The sequence below is a fragment of the Oxyura jamaicensis genome, chromosome 1, assembly GCF_011077185.1.
Source record: "Oxyura jamaicensis isolate SHBP4307 breed ruddy duck chromosome 1, BPBGC_Ojam_1.0, whole genome shotgun sequence".
NCBI classification, from domain to species: Eukaryota; Metazoa; Chordata; class Aves; order Anseriformes; family Anatidae; genus Oxyura; species Oxyura jamaicensis.
This window is the reverse complement of record NC_048893.1, coordinates 23,735,116-23,754,677: the sequence shown is the minus strand read 5'-3', so window position 1 is coordinate 23,754,677 and position 19,562 is coordinate 23,735,116. Positions and strand designations below refer to the sequence as shown.

Genomic DNA, 19,562 nt, shown 5'->3' with positions numbered 1-19,562 from the left:
TTCTGATTAGTTGGAGGATGTTAGCATATTTCTGATTAGTTGGAGGATGTTAGCATATGCTGCCAAAACAAAAATTCAGCAACAGGGTTAACAGAGCTTCTTTAAGTTTGTGTCTCTAAGGCTTTTGGCATTTTTGTGACCAAGTAAAATTAAAATGCCTTGGTAAAATGGTAGACAACTGAGTGTTGTTAATACATATATAATATACATCTATATCTATATATAATATATATGTTTATGTTAATGTCTCTCCATAGAAGCAACAGCAAGAAACTATAGTGTCCTGCTCCTGGAATTAGAGGACACGCATCATTTTGTATAATCTAGCACAATTAATATGTTTTATTTTTCTGATTGTCTGATTAGAGATCAGCTCAAGACTAGTGACCACAGAATGAATAGGTAGTATTTCTCTGTACTTTATTTTTCAGAGAAGTCTCTTGAGTTCATAATATATGGTGTGGGTCTATTGTAGAAAGACTTTTCAAATTAATGTCTTATGATGTTTGATTTATATCATTGAGAAGCCAGGGAATATCTTTATCTCCTCCTCCATCCCTTCCTCCCCTCCGCTCCCCTCCCCACCCTGCCCCAGAGCCTCCTAGGCTTCCAGGAGTCAGAGGTAAGATAATTTTTCTCTATATCATTGATAAAAGGTTAATTCCTCACCAATTACCAAGCACTTGGTAATTTATAAAAACTTAGTTATGAAAGAACAATTTATGAAACTTTTGTGCAGGTTCAGTCAACGTGTTTTTAAGCTCTAGAATCTACTAATAAAAAAGAGCTTGTTTGTGTAATAAACTTTATCTAATTTTATGTTGTATATAATATGTGTCTCAATTTATTTGGAAATGTAGATATGGACACACTGCAGACAATGCAAATAATGTCTGTCTGACTTTGCAGAGATAAGAAGTATAACTATGGTATCTTTATACTAGAGTACTAAGACAACTCTATTTGGGAATCACAGAGGAGATGCAGACACACAATTCTGTGGGATGTTGTTGTTAGAATCACTTCCCAGGCTGAGAGACTGGCATTTTCACTCAGTGCAAATCAAATTCAGCATCCATGTTAGCACTGATGAATAGACAGGGCACTACAACATTGCTTACGAGAAAGCCTTAGAAAGACTAAGAAAGGGAACTGGGTTTTCTGAGGATAAAGGGAGCAGTAAAATGAGTTCACACTATGGAAAGGTTGTGAGATTTCATCGCTCAAGGCCATGCTAGTTTGATTTGAAAGTTTCTTCTACCTACTTTGAAGCCTCTCTTTCTGACCACTATCACAAGCATAATACTGATTTTGGTCAAAAAGACAGTGAGAAAGAAGGTGAGAGACTACCTCTGTACTTTAGAAGGAAGGATTTTCCCATGGATTCAGGCTTGACCCCAAAAGCTTTGGAGTATCTCTTTGAACAGTGCCCAATACCTGCTTATTATCCTCATCTTTCATGGGATGTGGTACAACTGGGCTCTGTTTCTTACATTGTAGTGGAGACAAGTTTGAAGACCTTAAGCACTGGAGCCTTGACTGTAATAATGGGTAGGTCTGTTTAGTCTGCCCTGACAGAGGTGGAGGCCAGTGTGCTGCATGGTGAATATGATGTCATGGCTTGCAATAGTACATAACTCCAAGCATGAGTGCACAAATGAAGAATTTTCTGTATGAAAATTATAGAACAGATCATTTTACAAGAATATATTTGGAACTTTCAGAGTAAATGTAGAGAAATGGTTGATTCCCAGACTTATTTTTCTCTTTACTGTATTTCAGCATTCAACTATGGTTTCTCGTGAACAATATTCTCATAAACTTAAATGTGTTTCCTCAGTGCATATTCAACATATAATGCAGTATCAAATTAGGGCCAGTGAGGACTGTTGTAGCTGAAAGCCTCCGGCCTGGATGAGTTCTGCTACCCTTAGAGCTAGGAAGCTAGGTCCCAGGTGTTTGGGCACTTCTCCAGACACAATCCTATAAAACATGTTAGACTGAATCTCAATAAATTCATTAACTAATCAACTGGGTCCTGATTAAGTTAATAATTCTGTGAATTTAAAGTGTTGGGTGATATGGTTTATATTTTTCTTTTATAGAGGCTGACCTCATTCCTGAACTGAATGAAACTGAAGAATATGAGGTATAGCATTCATTTCCTTGTGAAAGAGTATTTCAAAGTAAAACACACATTTCAACAAAATGAATCATATGTTCTGTGAAAATTTACAGACCTATGATACCAACTGAATGTATTTTCTGCATTTATATATACATACATATGTATGCATATAACAACTCTTTCAGCTGTATTTTTCCATAGATAACTTCAGCGATACTTCACTATCTAAACAGTTCTCTGGAGCTGGAGATATGTGGAGAAGTAAGGGAAATTGCAGGATATGGCTAAATATTTTTGAAAATGAGACATCAGGTTACTCTTACCTCTGAGCGAAGTCTATGACAAAATTGTTCATTTAGAAGAATCAAAGTTGTAATTCAGTATTAAGCTTTTTAGAGTTGTTTAAAGAGAAATCTGACTTGGTCTTAATTATAACAGGAAAATCTTGTAATGTGGTAAACTAAAGTAAGAAGGAAGGCACTTGTGCTCAAGAATAAGATTTGTGTGTGCACGCTATTCGTTGAATTTAACAGCTATCATTCCAAATCATGAAATTTCAAAAATTTTGAAGAGTCAGTTACCCTTACTTCTTGAACTCAAATTAGAGATTAAAGTTTACAGTATAACTATTTCACGTAATTTTAGATGTTTTTATGGTCCCTCTTCAGACTTTATAAGGTAGTGCTTAAGGACATGGTTTAGTGGTAGACTTGGCAGTGCTAGGTTAATGGTTGGATCTGATGACCCTAGAGGTCTTTTCCAATCTAATTAATTCTATGATTCTATGATTTATATATTTAGTAACTAGGTTTCTTTCCTCCTAGCAAGGAGAGAGATGAAAATATCACAATTAAATTAAAACAGATTAATACAGATTTCACAACATGGACAGTTCCTTCAGTAAGATCTACATTGGTATCAAGTAATCCCTTAGGAATTTTATTTTATTGTTTCAATTTATGACCACAGTATTCTCACTGTGTGGCAAGTCCTTGTTAGTTAATTGGAGTGATTGTTTGTACTTACCTTTCTAACTATATTTACCCTCGCTTGTATTTGTGGAAGCTGACAAACCAATAATATACAGATTTCTCCAAATCTATGTAGCTACATATCTAGACTATCACATTATAACTGTCAGAAGAGTAGCTAAGTGACAGTGTGTGTCAATTTAGTCAACTTTACCTGAACTAAGATAATTTAAAACTGTGGGCATTGCCCTTCAGAAGTATATTTTCAGAAAAAAGGGGCTGTCCAGTCCTGACTGTTTGAGGACACAGTGTAGGTGCTGCTGTCCCTACATTTTAGTTATATAGACATTGGAATGAAATCCAAACCTGAGGTCCCAATCCTCATGTCTGAGGTCCCCTGTATGGCTTGAGTGCAGTAGATAATCTTAAAACAAAAAAAAAAAGGGACTGCTGCATGAAGCGCAGCTCTTGTCTAGTGGTTAAAGACCTCTCTCTGGTAAGAATGAATAAAAGTTAACTGTCCCATCAGTTGTGTGCCCCAGTTAACAGTTTGATCAGTCATGCTTCATTTGAGGCACCTTACTTCCCAAACCCTTGACTTTGCATTCATCTCCCTGCAGTGCTTTGCTCACTTCAGTGCAGGAATGGGACATGAACTCAGGCTAAACTATAATGGAAACATAGGGTTTCTCAGACTGAGAACTGCATCCCGGTCTCCTAATTTTAAGTGTTCTCTCTCAACATTATGGTCTTGAATAAAAACAGTTGGGAATTACCACCACATCATCAAGCTGTATCTTCAAAAGAAAAACAGTTTAAATTGCATTTGGAGAGCAACTTCTTACATGGGCAGATAGTGATAGGACAAGTGGGCATGCTTTTAAACTGAAAGAGAGGAGATTTGAATTAGATATTAGGAGGAAATTCTTTACTATGGGGGCGCTAAGACACTGGAACAGGTTGCCCAGAGAAGTTGTTGGTGCCCCATTCCTGGAGGTGCTCAAGGCCAGGTTGGATGGGGCTTTGGGCAGCCTGATCTGGTGGGTGGTATCCCTGCCCTTGGCAGGGGGGGTGGAACTAGATGATCTTTCAGGTCCCTTCCAACCCAAGCCATTCTCTGGTTCTATGATTCTGTTCTGCGAGAGGTTGTGTTCTATTAGTGTGCCTATCAAGTCAATGGAAAGAGTTGTGCTCCTTGTACAGAGCTGTGCTGCAGATTTTGCAGTGCTGGGCACAGCACAAAGCACCTCTGTGCTTGGTCAAAACAAAATTCCCTCCTGAGCAATTTAGATGAATGTACTCTACAATTTTGGATATGGGTCGGGGAAAGTTGGGGACAAGGACAGGATTTGAACTTTGGTCCTCAAGGACCACCTAGATCCTGATTAGATTTATTTATTTATTGGATCTGGTCTTAAAAGTCAAAACCCTGATGCAGACTTTTTACAAGATACCATTATTTGTGTTCAGCAAACAAAGGATCATAACAAGGACTAGATAGTGTCACTCATAAGACTTGTGAAACTTTTACCCAATAAACTTTTGCATCCTGAAATATTATGGTCTAGGAAACTATGATGATCCATCTGATTTAAAGACAGGCCATAAATATATTCTGTTATTAGGACAGTTTAATCAATAAATAGAATATTAATGCAAATCTCCAACATATTCTGATTGCAAAATCCTTTTTCATTGATGTGTGCTGCATATACAATTGCATTTTATTAGAAAAGTGTAGAACTTTCTGAGTAATATATAAATAATGAAGTGGTTTTTATCTCTCAGAGTAAAAGTAACACAACATGTCAGAAGTTGTTGTGCACAGGATTTTTTTTTTTATTTGTCTTTTAAATCAATAATATTTTCAAGTGAAGAAAATACCTAATCTTACCACTATATATTTTGCTTTAAGACCAACAATCTTCTGAAAGGTTGTCAGTTGTTTTGCACCTCTTGTTTTTATGGAGTCAGAGAAATATTTTATTGTAGTTTTGGCTTTCATTTGTGTACAGTGTCTATAAACACTTAATTGTCTTCGGCTATGATATTTTTTCAAAGGATGAAGTTGATGAAAAGGAAACAGAGGTGAATGAAGAAATTGCAGTGATTCCTAGCACTGACAGTGCAATAAACCAAATAAGGAGGAAAGATTTCCAGGTGACTACATCCAGCTACAGTCAAGAAAACATGGGAACTAAACCTAATGATGTTAAAAGAAATAGATACTTAACGAGAGAAGAAGAATTGAATGGTAAGGATGATGTTTTCAAAGCAGTTTATTATCCTACTTCTCCACCTGTTAGTGAAATTTCTGAAGACGAGGAAGATCCTTTTTTGGAATCCCGAACAATTACTGGAGTTCCTCCTCAACTCATTGACTCCACCAAAGGCATAGAAGAAGAATACATATACCTTTCTTCAGGCACTGAACCAACCAGAATAACAACTACTGGCCATAGTGATGAAGATTTCTTATTGCCTCCTTTTAAACATGATCAGGAATCTGATGACTTTTGGAGTTCAGTTCTTACCACTTCTTCAGCACAGCCGGTTACAGAAGAGACCTCCCAAGAAGACATCCTTCCTTCAGGAAGCCCAGATATGCAGGATGTTCTTTCTCAAGGCTCCATTAAATACATTTCAGAAGGTGTAGCACCCTCAAGCTCTGATGAGCCTCCAAAGCATACATCTTCTGCTGATGGAAATTTGTGGTTTCGTAATGCTACAGATCTAACAACTCAGTCTGTTGGTACATCAGATAGCAGGCAATTGTCTCAGACCAGTTACACTGAGGCTTATGTAGAGGGATTAAAGCCAGCTACAGTGCCCTATTCAAGCAGCCCAGTGGTTTCACAAGACACTTCAGATGTGGATTTAGAATTGCCACATTATCCTACCTTTGCTTTCTCCTCTGCTGAATTATCACCTCACTCTGTCTCTTCAAGCTCTGGAGAATATGGTTCTGCTTCTGCTGCCAGTGAGGTACTCTCTCAGACAACTCAGCCAGTCTATAATGGTGAGATACCTCTTCAACCTTCCTACAGTAGTGAAGTGTTTCCTCTAGTCACCCCTTTATTGTTTGACTCTCAGATGCTCGACACTACCCCTGCTACATCAGATAGTGATGTGACCTTGCATGCTACACCTGTATTTCCCAGTGTTGATGTGTCATTTGAACCCACCCTGTCTTCCTATGATGATGTACCTTTGCTTACATTTTCCTCTGCTTCCTCCAGTAGTAAAATGTTTCACCGTCTGTACACAGTTTCTCGAATGTTTCCACAAAGTGCTACTCAAGCTGTTGCAAGTGATAAGGTGTCCCTGCATGCTTCTTTGACATTGGCAGAGGGTGATACATTAATGCAGCCAAGCCTTGCTCAATATTCTGATGTGGTGTCACATCAGACTACTCATGCTGCTTCAGAGACACTGATATTTGGTCATAATAGAACTCACATATTTTCTGAAGTCGAACCATCCAGCAGTGATTTAAATGTGCATGTACTATCTACAATGTCTGAACTTCCTTATGCTTTGTCTAGTAATGTGGGCTCCCTCCAAAGCTTTACTGTTTCTTATGACTCTGCAGAATTTGTGCATGATTCTGTTGACGTATTCCGTCAGGATCCTTTATTTAGCAGCTATAACAATGTACTGGTGCATAAACCTTCCTCTGTAATATCACAAGCTGATACTTTGCTGCAGCCTACGCGCTCTCTGTCTAGTGATCTGGATTGGTCTGAAGCATACTCTGGTAGTGAGTCCCTTTTGCCTGATACAGACACTTTGACCGTACTTAACGTTTCTTCCTCTGATTCTGTAGATGAAATTACATATGAATCATCTGGGTTTAGTGATGTTAATAAGATGCTTCAAAAAGGTGATGTTGTGTATGGAGATGAGAAAGAACTGCAAATTTCTTCTTCTTTAAGTGAAATGGCTTCCAATGCTGAAAGTAAAGTGATACCTGAACCTTCTACAGCTGTTTTTAATAATGATATAATTAAGCAGAATACGTCTCTGCAAGAAAGTCCACTTCCTGTTTCTAGCACAAAGGGAATCCTTCCAGTCTCTTTTGCTATTCCCACTACTAAGGTATTTGATCACGATATTAGTAAACTTACAGAAAATCACCTTTCCGTTCAGCCTTTGCATGTTCCATCTTCAGCCTCTGATGACACTTTGCTTAAACCTGTGCTTAGTGCAATCTCAGAACAAGCTGCCTCTGCCCCTGCTTATAGCAAAATGTTATCCTCAACTCAGCCGTACTTTTATGAGGCCTCAGCTGCATTAAATAGTGAAGCTTTACTGCAATCCTCCTTCCAAACTTCTGGCGATGGCACTCTGTTTAACACAACTGCAGTTGTGCCTAAAGATCCGATATTGGCTGAAAGCTCCAGGGTTTATAAAGATAGTTCTACATTTGACCAAATATTGCATCAAATGGTACCAGGTTCTGCTACAAATGAAACTATGCTGCCTTCTACGTCTGCACCTGCCGTTGCTGATATGTTGTCAAACACTTTTAGTAAGCCCACAGAGTCACTTCAAAGTTTATCTCATGCAAGTGAGGAATATGCTCCACCCAGCTTGTTTAACAGTGAAGATGTTCAGCAGGTTATGCCTTCATTGTACAGTAGCGATGTTTCGTTCCAGCTGACCAGTTTAGAAAATGCCTTTCCCCCCCAAGCAGTAAAAACTCCCTTCCTAACTGCTGATACATTACCAAATGTAGCTACTCCTCCAGACAGCCAAGTCTCTTCAAGTATTTTTCAACAAAGTGAGGCTGCCAGCGTCTCTTCAAGTCCTTCACTTGGTTTTGATCCTGTTCAAATGCCTGGAGTGGTTTCTGATTCTGACATGTCTGTTCATCACACCCTTCCTTTACCAAATGTACATATTTCTGTTATGGCTGTTCCTCCCAAAAGTGAGAACCCTGTAACTTTGAATAAGTTACTGGTTCCTTCTAGAGAATCCTCTGGGTTGTCTCCCAGTATCATGTCCAGTACCGATCTGTGGCCTTCTGTAGTTGAGGATGACTACGATGAATATGATGATGGCTTCCCCATAAGTAACTGTATATCATGCACTTCCCATAGAGAAGCTCAGGATATGGTAGTAGAGGAACAAAATGGAGAGGTAAACAATAACAAGGACCAGAGTAACCTAATTATAAGCTCACATTCTGAGAAACCTGAAGAAGAAGAGAAAATTTCAACTGCTGCATCAGACAGTCATATAAACCATGCCATGGACAGACATAATTATACATCTGTACCAGCTTTGCCAGCAAGTGTGATATCCAAGAAGCACAACAACCCTACAGTTTTGGAGAACCATATTCAAACTGCTAGTGTCCCATTGCAAAACACATCAGAGTCTAAGTCTTGGGCTGTTTTTACAAGTGATGAAGAAAGTGGTTCTGGCCAAGGTTCCTCAGATAGCCTTAATGATAATGAAACGTCAACAGATTTCAGTTTTCCTGACCTTAACGAGAGAGAAACTGAAGGGGCAGTTGAAGCAGGTAACTCACAATTAACTCCTGGATCATCACAGTCATCAGCCTCATCTGTAACTAGTGATCACTCATCAGTATTCAACATCTCTGAGGCAGGTTAGTTATGGATAAGTCTAATGCATATCATGGAAAGCTGCAAGGGGATACTTTTGTGCTGTAGAGAATGAGATCTACATATAATAAAAGGAGAACAGGGCCAATGGGTATGATTAAGGAAGCACTGGGGAACAGGGGGTGCGTGCTGAGCTGGCTAGCTAGTGAGTGTTACTTCTGGATATTTAAAACTGCACCTGAAATACTCTTCAGAAGTAGGAGTCATGTTCTGCTTTTGAATAGACGTGTACCATCAGCAACAGTCGGGTGGTGCAGTTTAAAAACAGAATTTGTATCAATGTTAATGGTTCAATTTTATTTTTTAAGGTAGAAGAAGGATGTAAGTTTCTTATACAAAGACAAGTGGTGCCCATAAAAAAAAAAAAAAAAAAAAAAAAAAAGAGGAAACAACACCTTTCCCAGAAGAAACATACCTCTGAGATTCTGTTTTTTAATTATGACAACACATTTTCTCCCTGTGTTTTATTTTGTGTTTTCTAAGGTGTATTGAGCAAGGAAGAAGATGTTTCAGTATGATTCTAATTCATCTGATCTCTTAAAAACATTCATTTTCATTCTGTTTATGCCAACTTTAAATTTCAGTAAGATACAGACTTTTTGTGTCAGTTTTGTGCAATTTCAAAACAATAGAGCCAGGTTCTTCTGTACTTTATATATATATATATATATATATACACTTAGTGCTATTTTCGTAATTAGTCCTAACTGAAGTCAGTGAGAGTTTTTGTGAACTGTGTCTGGTAAGATCAGAAGGCAAAACTACATCTCACATAGATAAGAACCGCATGAATATAAAGCATTTCCTCTATTCTTAAAAATGTGTTGTTGAAAATTTGAACTATTCAGACACATAATTTGTATTGCCTCTTGTTAGAGTGCTGAAAATGCAAGAGAAATGTCAGAAATGTCAGAAAATGTCAGAAATGTCAGAAAAAATGTCTATGAATTGGGGGGGATGGGGAGGAGAGAGAAGGAAAAAAAAAACTTTTATTTTTTATTCTAGAAAATAAATTGAACTTAAGCATTTGCAGCATCTGTAGAGGGCAGTATCATCCAGCTAAACCCACTAAGGAATGGGCTCTGCAAAGCATATGAAATTTTAGGCCCAGTCCTACAAAACACAGCAAAATCACATAAGATGATATTACTCACGAACAACAGAATGCTAATAGAAAAAGGTGGAAAATTGACACTCTGTATAGTTGGGGCTAATCTAATGTGAAAAACAGAAAGTAAAAAAAAAAATAAAATAAAATTGAAATAACATTAAAAACATGCTGCAATTATTAATAGTCCTAACAAGATAGGCATCATAAAACTGAATCAATAAGTGGAAGGTGTCATTCAGTAGGTAAGTAGTTATCACATGGCTCAATTATTTTTTTTATATCAGCAAAAGAACATTAATATTTCAAAAGTTCCATTGCAAATACAAATGAATGTTACCATAGAAGATTTATAGTTTACGTAATGGGTGTCATTGTTAATTAACAATGAGCTTGAACTATTACTAATAGTAATTCAAAAAAAGACTCTACAAGAATAGAATAGTAGTACAACAGACTTAAATTTTGTTTTCTAGATATTATTGAAAGATACTATACAGTATTTTTTCATGTACACTTTTTTTCTAATAAATTATGCAAGTGTAGTCTTTTAAAACCTGAAAAATAAATGTGGGAATGTCTAACATGGTCTCTAGTAAATCAAATATACCTGAGAAGTTTTGTACACATTACGGTGAATTCATCAAAAATTAATTAATTATCTTCTTGTTTTGACTATTACAGAAAAACTGTCATTTAAATTTTTCCCACTCTTTGTAGTTGATTTATATTCACAGTTCTTCAGAACTAGGACCATGAGACCACTGTGGCTTTCTAAACTTTTCAACATCAATTGAAAAAACATAAGAGAAATTAATTTGAAGAATAATGTGTATAATCCAAGCATGTCAATTAGTAGGGAGCAAGAAATCTGCTACAGACGAGACTGCCTTTTCAGCCACCATCATTGGAGTGATGGCCAAATGGTCAAGAAGGTCCTTGTTGCAGGAAACCACTGCTCTTCACTCCACATAGGAAAATAGGAATTCCACATAGGTGGACAGAATTTGGTCATGCAGTTTGAAGGAACCCTGTCCTCACACAGATGAGCCTGGGTCTTACCCTATGAATTACTCCAGAGTGGGATAAGCAAGTGTGAATGCTTCAAAGGGGTTGTATTCTGATGTCTCATGCATATTTAGTTTCCACTGAAATCAATACGAAATACTGATTATAGTCTACTCACCAGAAACTGGAGGACAAACTTTCAGAAGCAACTTTTGCCTGCAATCACTTTACACATTGAGGATTTAAAAAGTAGTGAGTAATTTAAATGCTTGAGCACTTTGAACTAAAACCAAGGAGATACCTGCAAGATTGAAGCCTAGACATCTTTATATAGAAAGCTACAAAACTCAAGAAAATACAAGCCAAGAGCTGCCTGGGAATTTGGACTGTATGAAGCTGTTTTTTGACATTCTATTTAGGACATAGGCTTTTTTGTCAGTATTTTTTTCAGATCTAACCGCATTCTTTCCTCCCCTTTGTCTGAAAGCTTTTTATTCATGTAGAATTGGTCTTGAAATCCCAGTGGAGGGCAGTTATTTCTACACAGCCATGTTCTGCTCCCATACAGAACATTCACTGAATTAGGACTGTTCACAAAAAGCAGAAAACATGAAATAGTCTTAGAAAATCTAGAAAATTAGTTTAAATTTGAAAAGTATGAAAGCCATTATTTCTGTGTTTTAACTCACATAATCATCACAGATCACAGTAAGCTGCACAGATTTAAAAGAATCAGTCATTTTCTGCCTAAATTAAGTGCTTACTTTTAGAGGGATGACCATAGTAAAGACTATGGGATTGGTCTCATCCACCTTTATGTTCTCTTATTTAAATTAGCTTATAAAATGCATATTTTTAATCTAAATGCAGATTCCTTGTTCAAATATTTTGGTCATCCAACTTTACAAGGCTGACAGATACGTGAAATCTAGACAATATCTAAACAATAATTGGATTCCCTGTAAAGATGGAGGTAGGAAATTTAATTCGTGTTCCAGTACAGTTGAGGGAAGGAATACTGCAATTGAATTCAAAGGAAGCAGGATTTTTTTAATGTGTCTATAAGGCCGATTACTAAATGGACATCGTATTAAAATACAGAAGTCTTAAGTGCAATAGAGCAATCATGTAGAGATTTTCTATTGTAAAAAAAAAAAAAAAAAAAAATCACATTTAATTATTAGTCAAGGACTGTTCTTTATATATTCGGATCTCTTAACTCATTTGACTTTCAGCTAATAAACGAATGAAAATAAAAAACTTTCTTCTCCTATATTTTAACAACAATCTGCTATTTTTACAAAGAGAAGTCTCCACTGCTGGAAGGCTGAGTCACAAAAGCTTGAACACTTTGCTTTGCCCTCTGTCTGCTTATTTTCTGTAAGCTGGTTTGCAAATGTATACATTATCTGCGGTGCATACTAAAAAAAAAAAAAAAAAAAAAAAGAAAAAAGGTAAGTGATATTAAGTAGGCTCATTATAAGACACGTTCAGTCATGCTGTGCATTTTTCAGAATTTAAACATGAACTGTTTCAATTTTCTCTGACTGCAGAGGCAAGTAATAGTAGCCATGAGTCTCGTATTGGTCTAGCTGAGAGTCTGGAATCAGAGAAGAAGACAGTTATACCACTTGTGGTCGTATCAGCCCTGACATTTATCTGTCTAGTGATTCTTGTGGGTATTCTCATATACTGGAGGTAAGTTTTTTTGTTGTTGCTGCTGTTTTGTTGATTTACTTTTTTCCAGTTCTAAAGAGCTCTGATTTGAAAACTGTGATTGACATTACTGAGCTGCTTTACTGGAGGGAGACTGGATCTTGTCTCTCAGTGTCTTTGTATTACTCCCAAAGTGAGCAATGAATAGAGCTGCAGTGACATAAAGTAACAAGGTGATTTCTTTCCAAAAGGCTCAATTACAATTCTTTCTAGTTGCAGATTGTTAAACCATTGCAAATACTTTATTTTCGTATTGAGAGATTTTAGTTAACAATTATTTTGGTTATTAATGCCTAGAAACCAAGTGAGTTAACAGAGCACTGAGAACAGGAGGAAGAAGAAAAATAAAGAGCATGGTGTGGGTTTGTTTCCTATGTTCCCAAATGCATAACTGTTAAAAAAGGTAGTTATCAATTTAAGACAGCAATCTATGGTCCTCAGCAGAACCATATGAATAAGCAATTGATAAAGGAATGTAGGAGCAGGCTGTAGCTGGCATTGTATGTAAGATAGAAATGTGATAGCTTGTAAATATTTTAAAATCACTTCCTGGGTAACTTTTATCATGTTCAGTGATTCAGGATGTTTCCTATGTGCACATTTGCTCATGTTCCCTTATGGACTTTTTTTTTGTGACTTGATAAATTGAAAATAAGAAAAAAAAAATGGTTGGGCTAAGGAGAAGTGATAGATATACAAGAAATCCAGAAAAGGTAACTACCGAGGGCAAAAGACTGTGTCTATCCTGTGAAACAAGATGGACCAGATTTTTTCTCCAGTCCTGTGGCCAATTGTCATGGCACAGGTCATTTCTGTACAGCCAAAGTCTCTTCTTTCACCGGGGGAAAAATAAGGTGGATACATTCAGATCACCTACCAGAGATTGTCTGACTCCAAACTGTGTCAAGCATTGTGTGCAATAATGCAAGTTGGCCTAAGCTACAAGCATACCTGGTATCTTGTTAGCAATGTGACAGTATGTAGCAATGCTCAAGCATTTGACTCTTATTTGTTGGCTGCAGATAAAGCCAGAGATTCTTCATAGGGACAGGGAGGGCTGTTTAAGCTTTCACAGGCTTTCAAAATCCCTGTACAACCCTAACCCTTTCCTGAGAGTGTGGGTTGCCAAGAAGGAAATGTCATGGACCAGAAGGGATAAATAAAAGTTGCAAAAACTTCCTGTCTTGGAGACTCCTGCTGTTTTGTGATTGCTGTTTTGTGAAGGGACCTGATCCCTTCACTGCTTGTGTAGTACTAACACATAATCTAGCAGCAAGGAACAGGACCTTGATCTTCCAGGAGCTCTACAAAAAAGGGGGGAGAGGAGATCAAACATCTCACAGAAGATTCCAGAGCTTGTTTCTTCTTTTTCTTTCCCCTACCCAATCCTGCTTAATTTAAAAGTGGTGAAGAACCAGGAACTACACCCTGGACTGCTCTCTGTCAGCTCCTGACTACTGTAACCTTTAGGCTATGGTGTCATGGGTGTGCTCACTGACTTTGCTTCTCATCTTCTGACTTTGGTTTTCTATATGCCCAGCAGGCCATGCCCCACATGTGGACAGAATACATCCCACCCTCAACAGACTAGGCTTAACAAATTGAGTTGGAGCTTCCTTCATTCCAGGAAAGCATGCTAACAAGTCAGCGAGCCTTAAAGATACTTTTGAACAGTGAATGTCAGAAAAAAATATTCTTCTTTTCAAATAAACAGTTAATTACAGGAAGAATTGTACAACTAATTTCTTGGTTTATGTCTAGTTGGATAATTATATTCTCCATGACAGGATTTCCAGCTAACAACTTTCATATTGAGAACCTTTTCCTATCTTTCATGTTACGCAACATGAACATTTACACTCATCTTCCAAATGGTTTCAACTTTGAGCCTAAATATTATTTCAAATCTGTTCAATTTGCCAGGGAACACCATCCATTTTAAGACCCAGATTGTATAGTGCAGTTTTAGTAATCCTACATGTGTTACAGGCTTGTTTTTGTCAAATAACATTGTGTTCATTTCGTATTCTTTCTCTGGGAATGAACAATTCTGTAACATAGGTCTTTCAAAATAAAGCAAAAATCTCGTTAACAGTAATATCTTCTTGAAGCTGAATTTAATCTTTCCTGTATTTCTTGTGTACTACAAAATAAAATGTGGAGCTCTTTTTTTGTTAATCCTTGAGAAATTTTTCTTGGGCTTTATGATAACACTAGTAACATGTTCCATGTTTTAGAGGAATGAAACACAAACAGTATGTATTGTGGGTAGGATTTTGTGGCCCTCTTTCAAAGGTGCCAAGACCCTAATCTCTTTTTAAAGTCTGTGAAAAATCATAATCATAACATCAACTTTATTGCTATGTAGCTATAAGCATTTTTATGGTTAGGCTTAGCTGATTTTGAAATTTATGTAAGTTGTCATTGTGTCTTCCTATAGTGTATTTTTTACTTATTTCTCTTTTATATGGGCCAATAAAATTCATTTTAAAAGTTTAGGTTTGCAAAAAGATATTCTATATTCTTCTGGCAACAGTGCTCTGAAAAAAAAAAAAAAAAAAAAAAAAAAAAAGTTTTGTAACCTGGCAGGATATTTGATTGAATAGTGTCACCATCAGCTTCATATTTGCAAAAGGTATAACCTTTATGAAAACATAAAAAGCAAATAGAGCCTACCAAGAGCCTCAAATTCCAGCTTTTCAAGGTTTTTTAAAAAAAAAAAGTAAAAGTATTTTGTTCTTCACTCAAATGACTTGTATCAGTAAAATAATTCTGTACCATCTGTTGTTTGGGTTTTGTTTTATTTGTTGTTTTTGTTTTTTTTACATGAAATTGTTAATCAGCACTTGAGGAAATTCCCCAATCTCTTCACTATCTCATTAGGCAGAATTTCAATCTTTCTGTGGTAAAATACTCATTTATCTGACAAGGATAACTTTAATGATAGCATTGTCTAAAGAACTGCCAGTAGGAAAATGCACAGTTTTGAATTACTATAGTATTCTGCATCAAACCTTTTATAATTCATGCAATTTCCAAGCTATGTAATTTTCCTTTCATTTCTCCATAATGATTAAGATTACAGTGGAATAAATAAGGAGAATCTTTGGCCTATTTAATGGCCTTCTCTTCCAGGTCACTTTTTTTAATAACTCTGGAGATAATTTTCCACCCAAACTTAAAGTCTATCTATCCCTCTTGGAACCTATCTACTTGATTGAGTCCTTGCACACTATGTGGCAGGGATATTTGAATCTCCACATTCTGTTTTCCTCATTTCCAGATATCTTTATCATTTCCATTTTGTTGAATTAACCTTATCTATTAAGGTGACTCAAACTGAAAGTTTCTCTATGCTGACATATAGTGAAAATTTATGTGTATAAGTACTCTTTTGGAACAGTTCATAGTATTGATCAATGAAAATGAACCTGATTAAATGATTCATAGGAAAAAATGTCAGTCTATTTGTGAAAATCAGTTTTTATAATGGTTAACATAAGAAGAGCTTAGAAAACAGTAAAATGTTAATAGTTGTCAGTGGGAATTTTGCTATTCAATATTCTTTTTCAACAAACACATATGAATCTCAGTAAGAGACTAGCTCTAATAATGGGAACAGTGAACTGCTAATGCAGTTCCAGCTACATTTTTATCTTTAGAGATACTGAATATCAGCTGGCTGTCATGAAACCTCCTAGAAGCTGCATGACAGCAGTGCTTCAGAAATTACCAGCCGAATGACTGGCATCTTCCTGAGCAATCATTTACATTTTAACTTTCCTCTTCTATTCTGTATCTCTGAAACACAGCTACCAAAGAATGTTCATTTTCTTATCTATGATTTGAACTGATGCCTTGAATCCCGTGTTCAGCTTATGGAAAAAGAGTAGGGATAGTAGTATCCTCTATAGGGACAGCAGTATCCTCTGTAGGGATAGTTAAACTCATGTAAGTGGAAACACATTAAAAATAGGTTTAAACTTACAAAGGTTGAATTCATCCATCCATGAAAGAGAATGGATGCCCAACTATGTATCCTCAAATCATAAATAAAAGAGTGACTATAATCTGAAAAATAAAATTTCAGCTGACAAGCCTTTAAAATGAATTGGACTCATTTAAAAATGGGATCATTGGAATCATTGGATTCACTGAGAAGCCATTTAAATATCCTTTGGATCCACCAGATCTTCAAACAATTAGAACCATTTAAAAATAAATTCTAATAAGTATTTGAGAATACCCATTGCCAGATGCCATGTGAGAAAAAAAGGCCCTGACATTCTCAGAGAAAGTAACCATGCCCCTAAGACAGTGGGTGTGTGTAAACGCATCCAGTCCCAGATGCCACTTTCTCTGGAAGTTCAGCTCCTTCCTCAGCCTAAACAAGCAGTGAGCACCCTACATACCCTCCCTGTCCAGGGGTGAAATAGGCAGCACATACCCTCAGCCAAGGTCCAAAAGCCCACGTGCCAGACAAATTAAGTCCTCTGCAGTCTGAGGTGTAGTCTTCTCCCAAGCAGTTCGCACTGAAACATTCACTCAGATCTAGCATCTCTCCTGTTAAACCAAAGAGCTGCTGCTTCATGGCTTCCTGTACAGATACAGACACTCTAATTAATTCAATGTTTTAGCACTATCTCAGATATAAAGTGTGTGTTCGAAAAAGTGTAGTGTCTAAATTACAAATTACAGTTTTAGGTTGAAGATCTAAATGCTGTGATGAAAGGTGTAAATTAAATAATCAGGTTAGCATTGAGTGATGGGACCTTTGTCTGGAAGTTTGAAATAGTCATCACTTTTTTCATTAACAACAAGTAATAATTAACAAGACATGGTTATTAACATTAGGTTTAGTCATGAAGGCTTTCACTGCTGATGCAGAAGCAGATGGAGAGCCTATTTATGAGTCTTATTGCAGGTTAAGTCAACTGCTATGAATTTGTCTCCCAAATGTGCTAAGGGTTTAATTTATTTTCAGCCACAATTAACTTGTTAAAGATTAAAGATACAGTGGCTCGGTGAGGGATAGTGAATGGATAGCATATTATGAGGAGATTTTAATCACTGCTTTAGATGTGAAAACCATTACACCAATTAAATTCTGTTCAGTTCAATCATTTCTCAGGCAAAGAGATGCCAAATCTCTTCCGCATTATTCCATAAAGTTCATGTATGATCATTGTTCATAAGCTGTAAGCATAAGGGGGAGGACATTTTTTTGGTTTTAGTCCTTTAGCTGGTTGGCATGTTTGGTTGGTTGATGCTATTTTTAATAAACATAGAACACCAACATTCTCAGTGCCCAGCAGACAGTACCAGATTTTCAAAAGTGTTTAGTGACTTGAAGTACTTTGATATTCCTGCCTCCCACGGTCATTTTACACACAGGTCTGAGACTGACTCGAGTACTATGCTAGCATTAAGAGCCTCTCTCACTTCAGCAGCCACTAGCTCCATGGGGTGCAAATGTAAGAGCCTGTTTAAAAATTAGAAATGTGTTCCCAAACACATCCTGAATATGTTCTTGATCTACAGCCATTTCTAAGTAAAGCTAAGTGCATAATGGGTGGTCTTACTCCAGGCATGTAATGGAAAATCACAAACCCTTCTATGGCCATCACAAATGTGCTTTTAGGTGATTATAGTCAGACTCCAAATTTAATTGTCATGTAAACTATTTTGCATGCCATGATTCTCTTTTTATGTAGCTCTATATTTTTTTCTTGTGTTTTAATAGAATTTATATTGTATGCAAAGATGGAAAATTCCCAGCACATTCCATGAGCATGTGCTTGTTTCCCAGAGTCTTAGTTGAAATAAGCTTACCAAAATCTTTATGATCTACGTGAATGGTTATGGAAAGAATGACAGCATCCAGATATTCCCTATCTATTACTGAAAGAAGACTCAAAACTTCTGTGTGATTATAACAATTATATGAGGAGTTTTATTAGTGCAGTGATACTCATTTACAGGAACAATGACAAATTAGAATTTAAAATAACAGTGAGTACAGAAAATAGAAAAAGATCATACAATAGCTCCAGCCAAAAGCTTTCAAAAAGTAGAATATTGTAAATACAAAATGAGATTAATATTTCCCTGATGCATATATTTATTTTTAAATTTAATGATTATTGAATAATATTTCAAATAGATTAAGTGACCCAGAGTAAAGATTGTTATTAGCATGTCTAATCATATGGAGATTTTTTAATTAAGGAGGTTTTGCAATGCTTACAGCAGCAGTTGCTTATTCAGTCCCTTGAATAGCTTGGACTCTTAACAGATGCTATTCTTATTATCCTCACATCTGGATTATAGCACAGATACAAATAGCATTGTGGGTCATAGCAAAGGTTGATTCCATTTGTATTCATCCTTCAGTGTTTTTCAACAAAGCTAGCATCTCCTGGAGTCATAAATTCCCCTGCATTTGTCTGTCAACTTCAGGAAGTCCTCCTTGGTTAAGGTGTCCCTCAGTGTTGTGACAACAACATTATGAAAAAATTGTTTAACAAAGTCACAGTAGCCCAGAGCTTCTATTTCGTCTGCTACAAACCATGCTGCCTCTGACTGCATTTCCATGTCTGCAGTAGGATCTATCGATGAATTACCAGAGTTGATCTCATACATTGCTCCATCTTCAGGCTAGCATAATACATGAAAGAGAATGGTAATTATGTGTGCAAATTTGGATAAGCAAAGAAGACAATGGCATTATTTATACTTGAAGTTGTTGTACAGCATCTACAGTAGCTCCTAATGCAGAGTTCCTCTTTCAGCTTTCACTATGTCTGATGTCTGCTCTATCTTCTGCCTCTTGTATAGGTAAAGATGCATGAACTACTTATTATGCTGAGTTAATGAAATATCTTCAAGTTGTATACATATTTTGGGGCATATTGGGGGACTTTATATATGCCAGTTACATTTGACGCTCCAAGAGAACTGTTTTTCAAAACCATGATTTTGTATCTTGACTAAATGAT

At 36.6% G+C, this 19,562-nt stretch overlaps 1 protein-coding gene across 1 annotated transcript in view; it reads left to right on the top strand.

Annotated features, from left to right (window-relative positions):
- Positions 1-19,562, top strand: part of PTPRZ1 (protein tyrosine phosphatase receptor type Z1) — a 141,373-nt gene that overhangs the window by 97,578 nt on the left and 24,233 nt on the right. Inside the window, exons 8-10 of the mRNA XM_035347559.1 lie at positions 2,106-2,149; positions 5,161-8,716; positions 12,402-12,546. Of these exons, the coding sequence (XP_035203450.1) occupies positions 2,106-2,149; positions 5,161-8,716; positions 12,402-12,546 (3,745 nt within the window). The remainder of the gene's footprint in view (positions 1-2,105; positions 2,150-5,160; positions 8,717-12,401; positions 12,547-19,562) is intronic.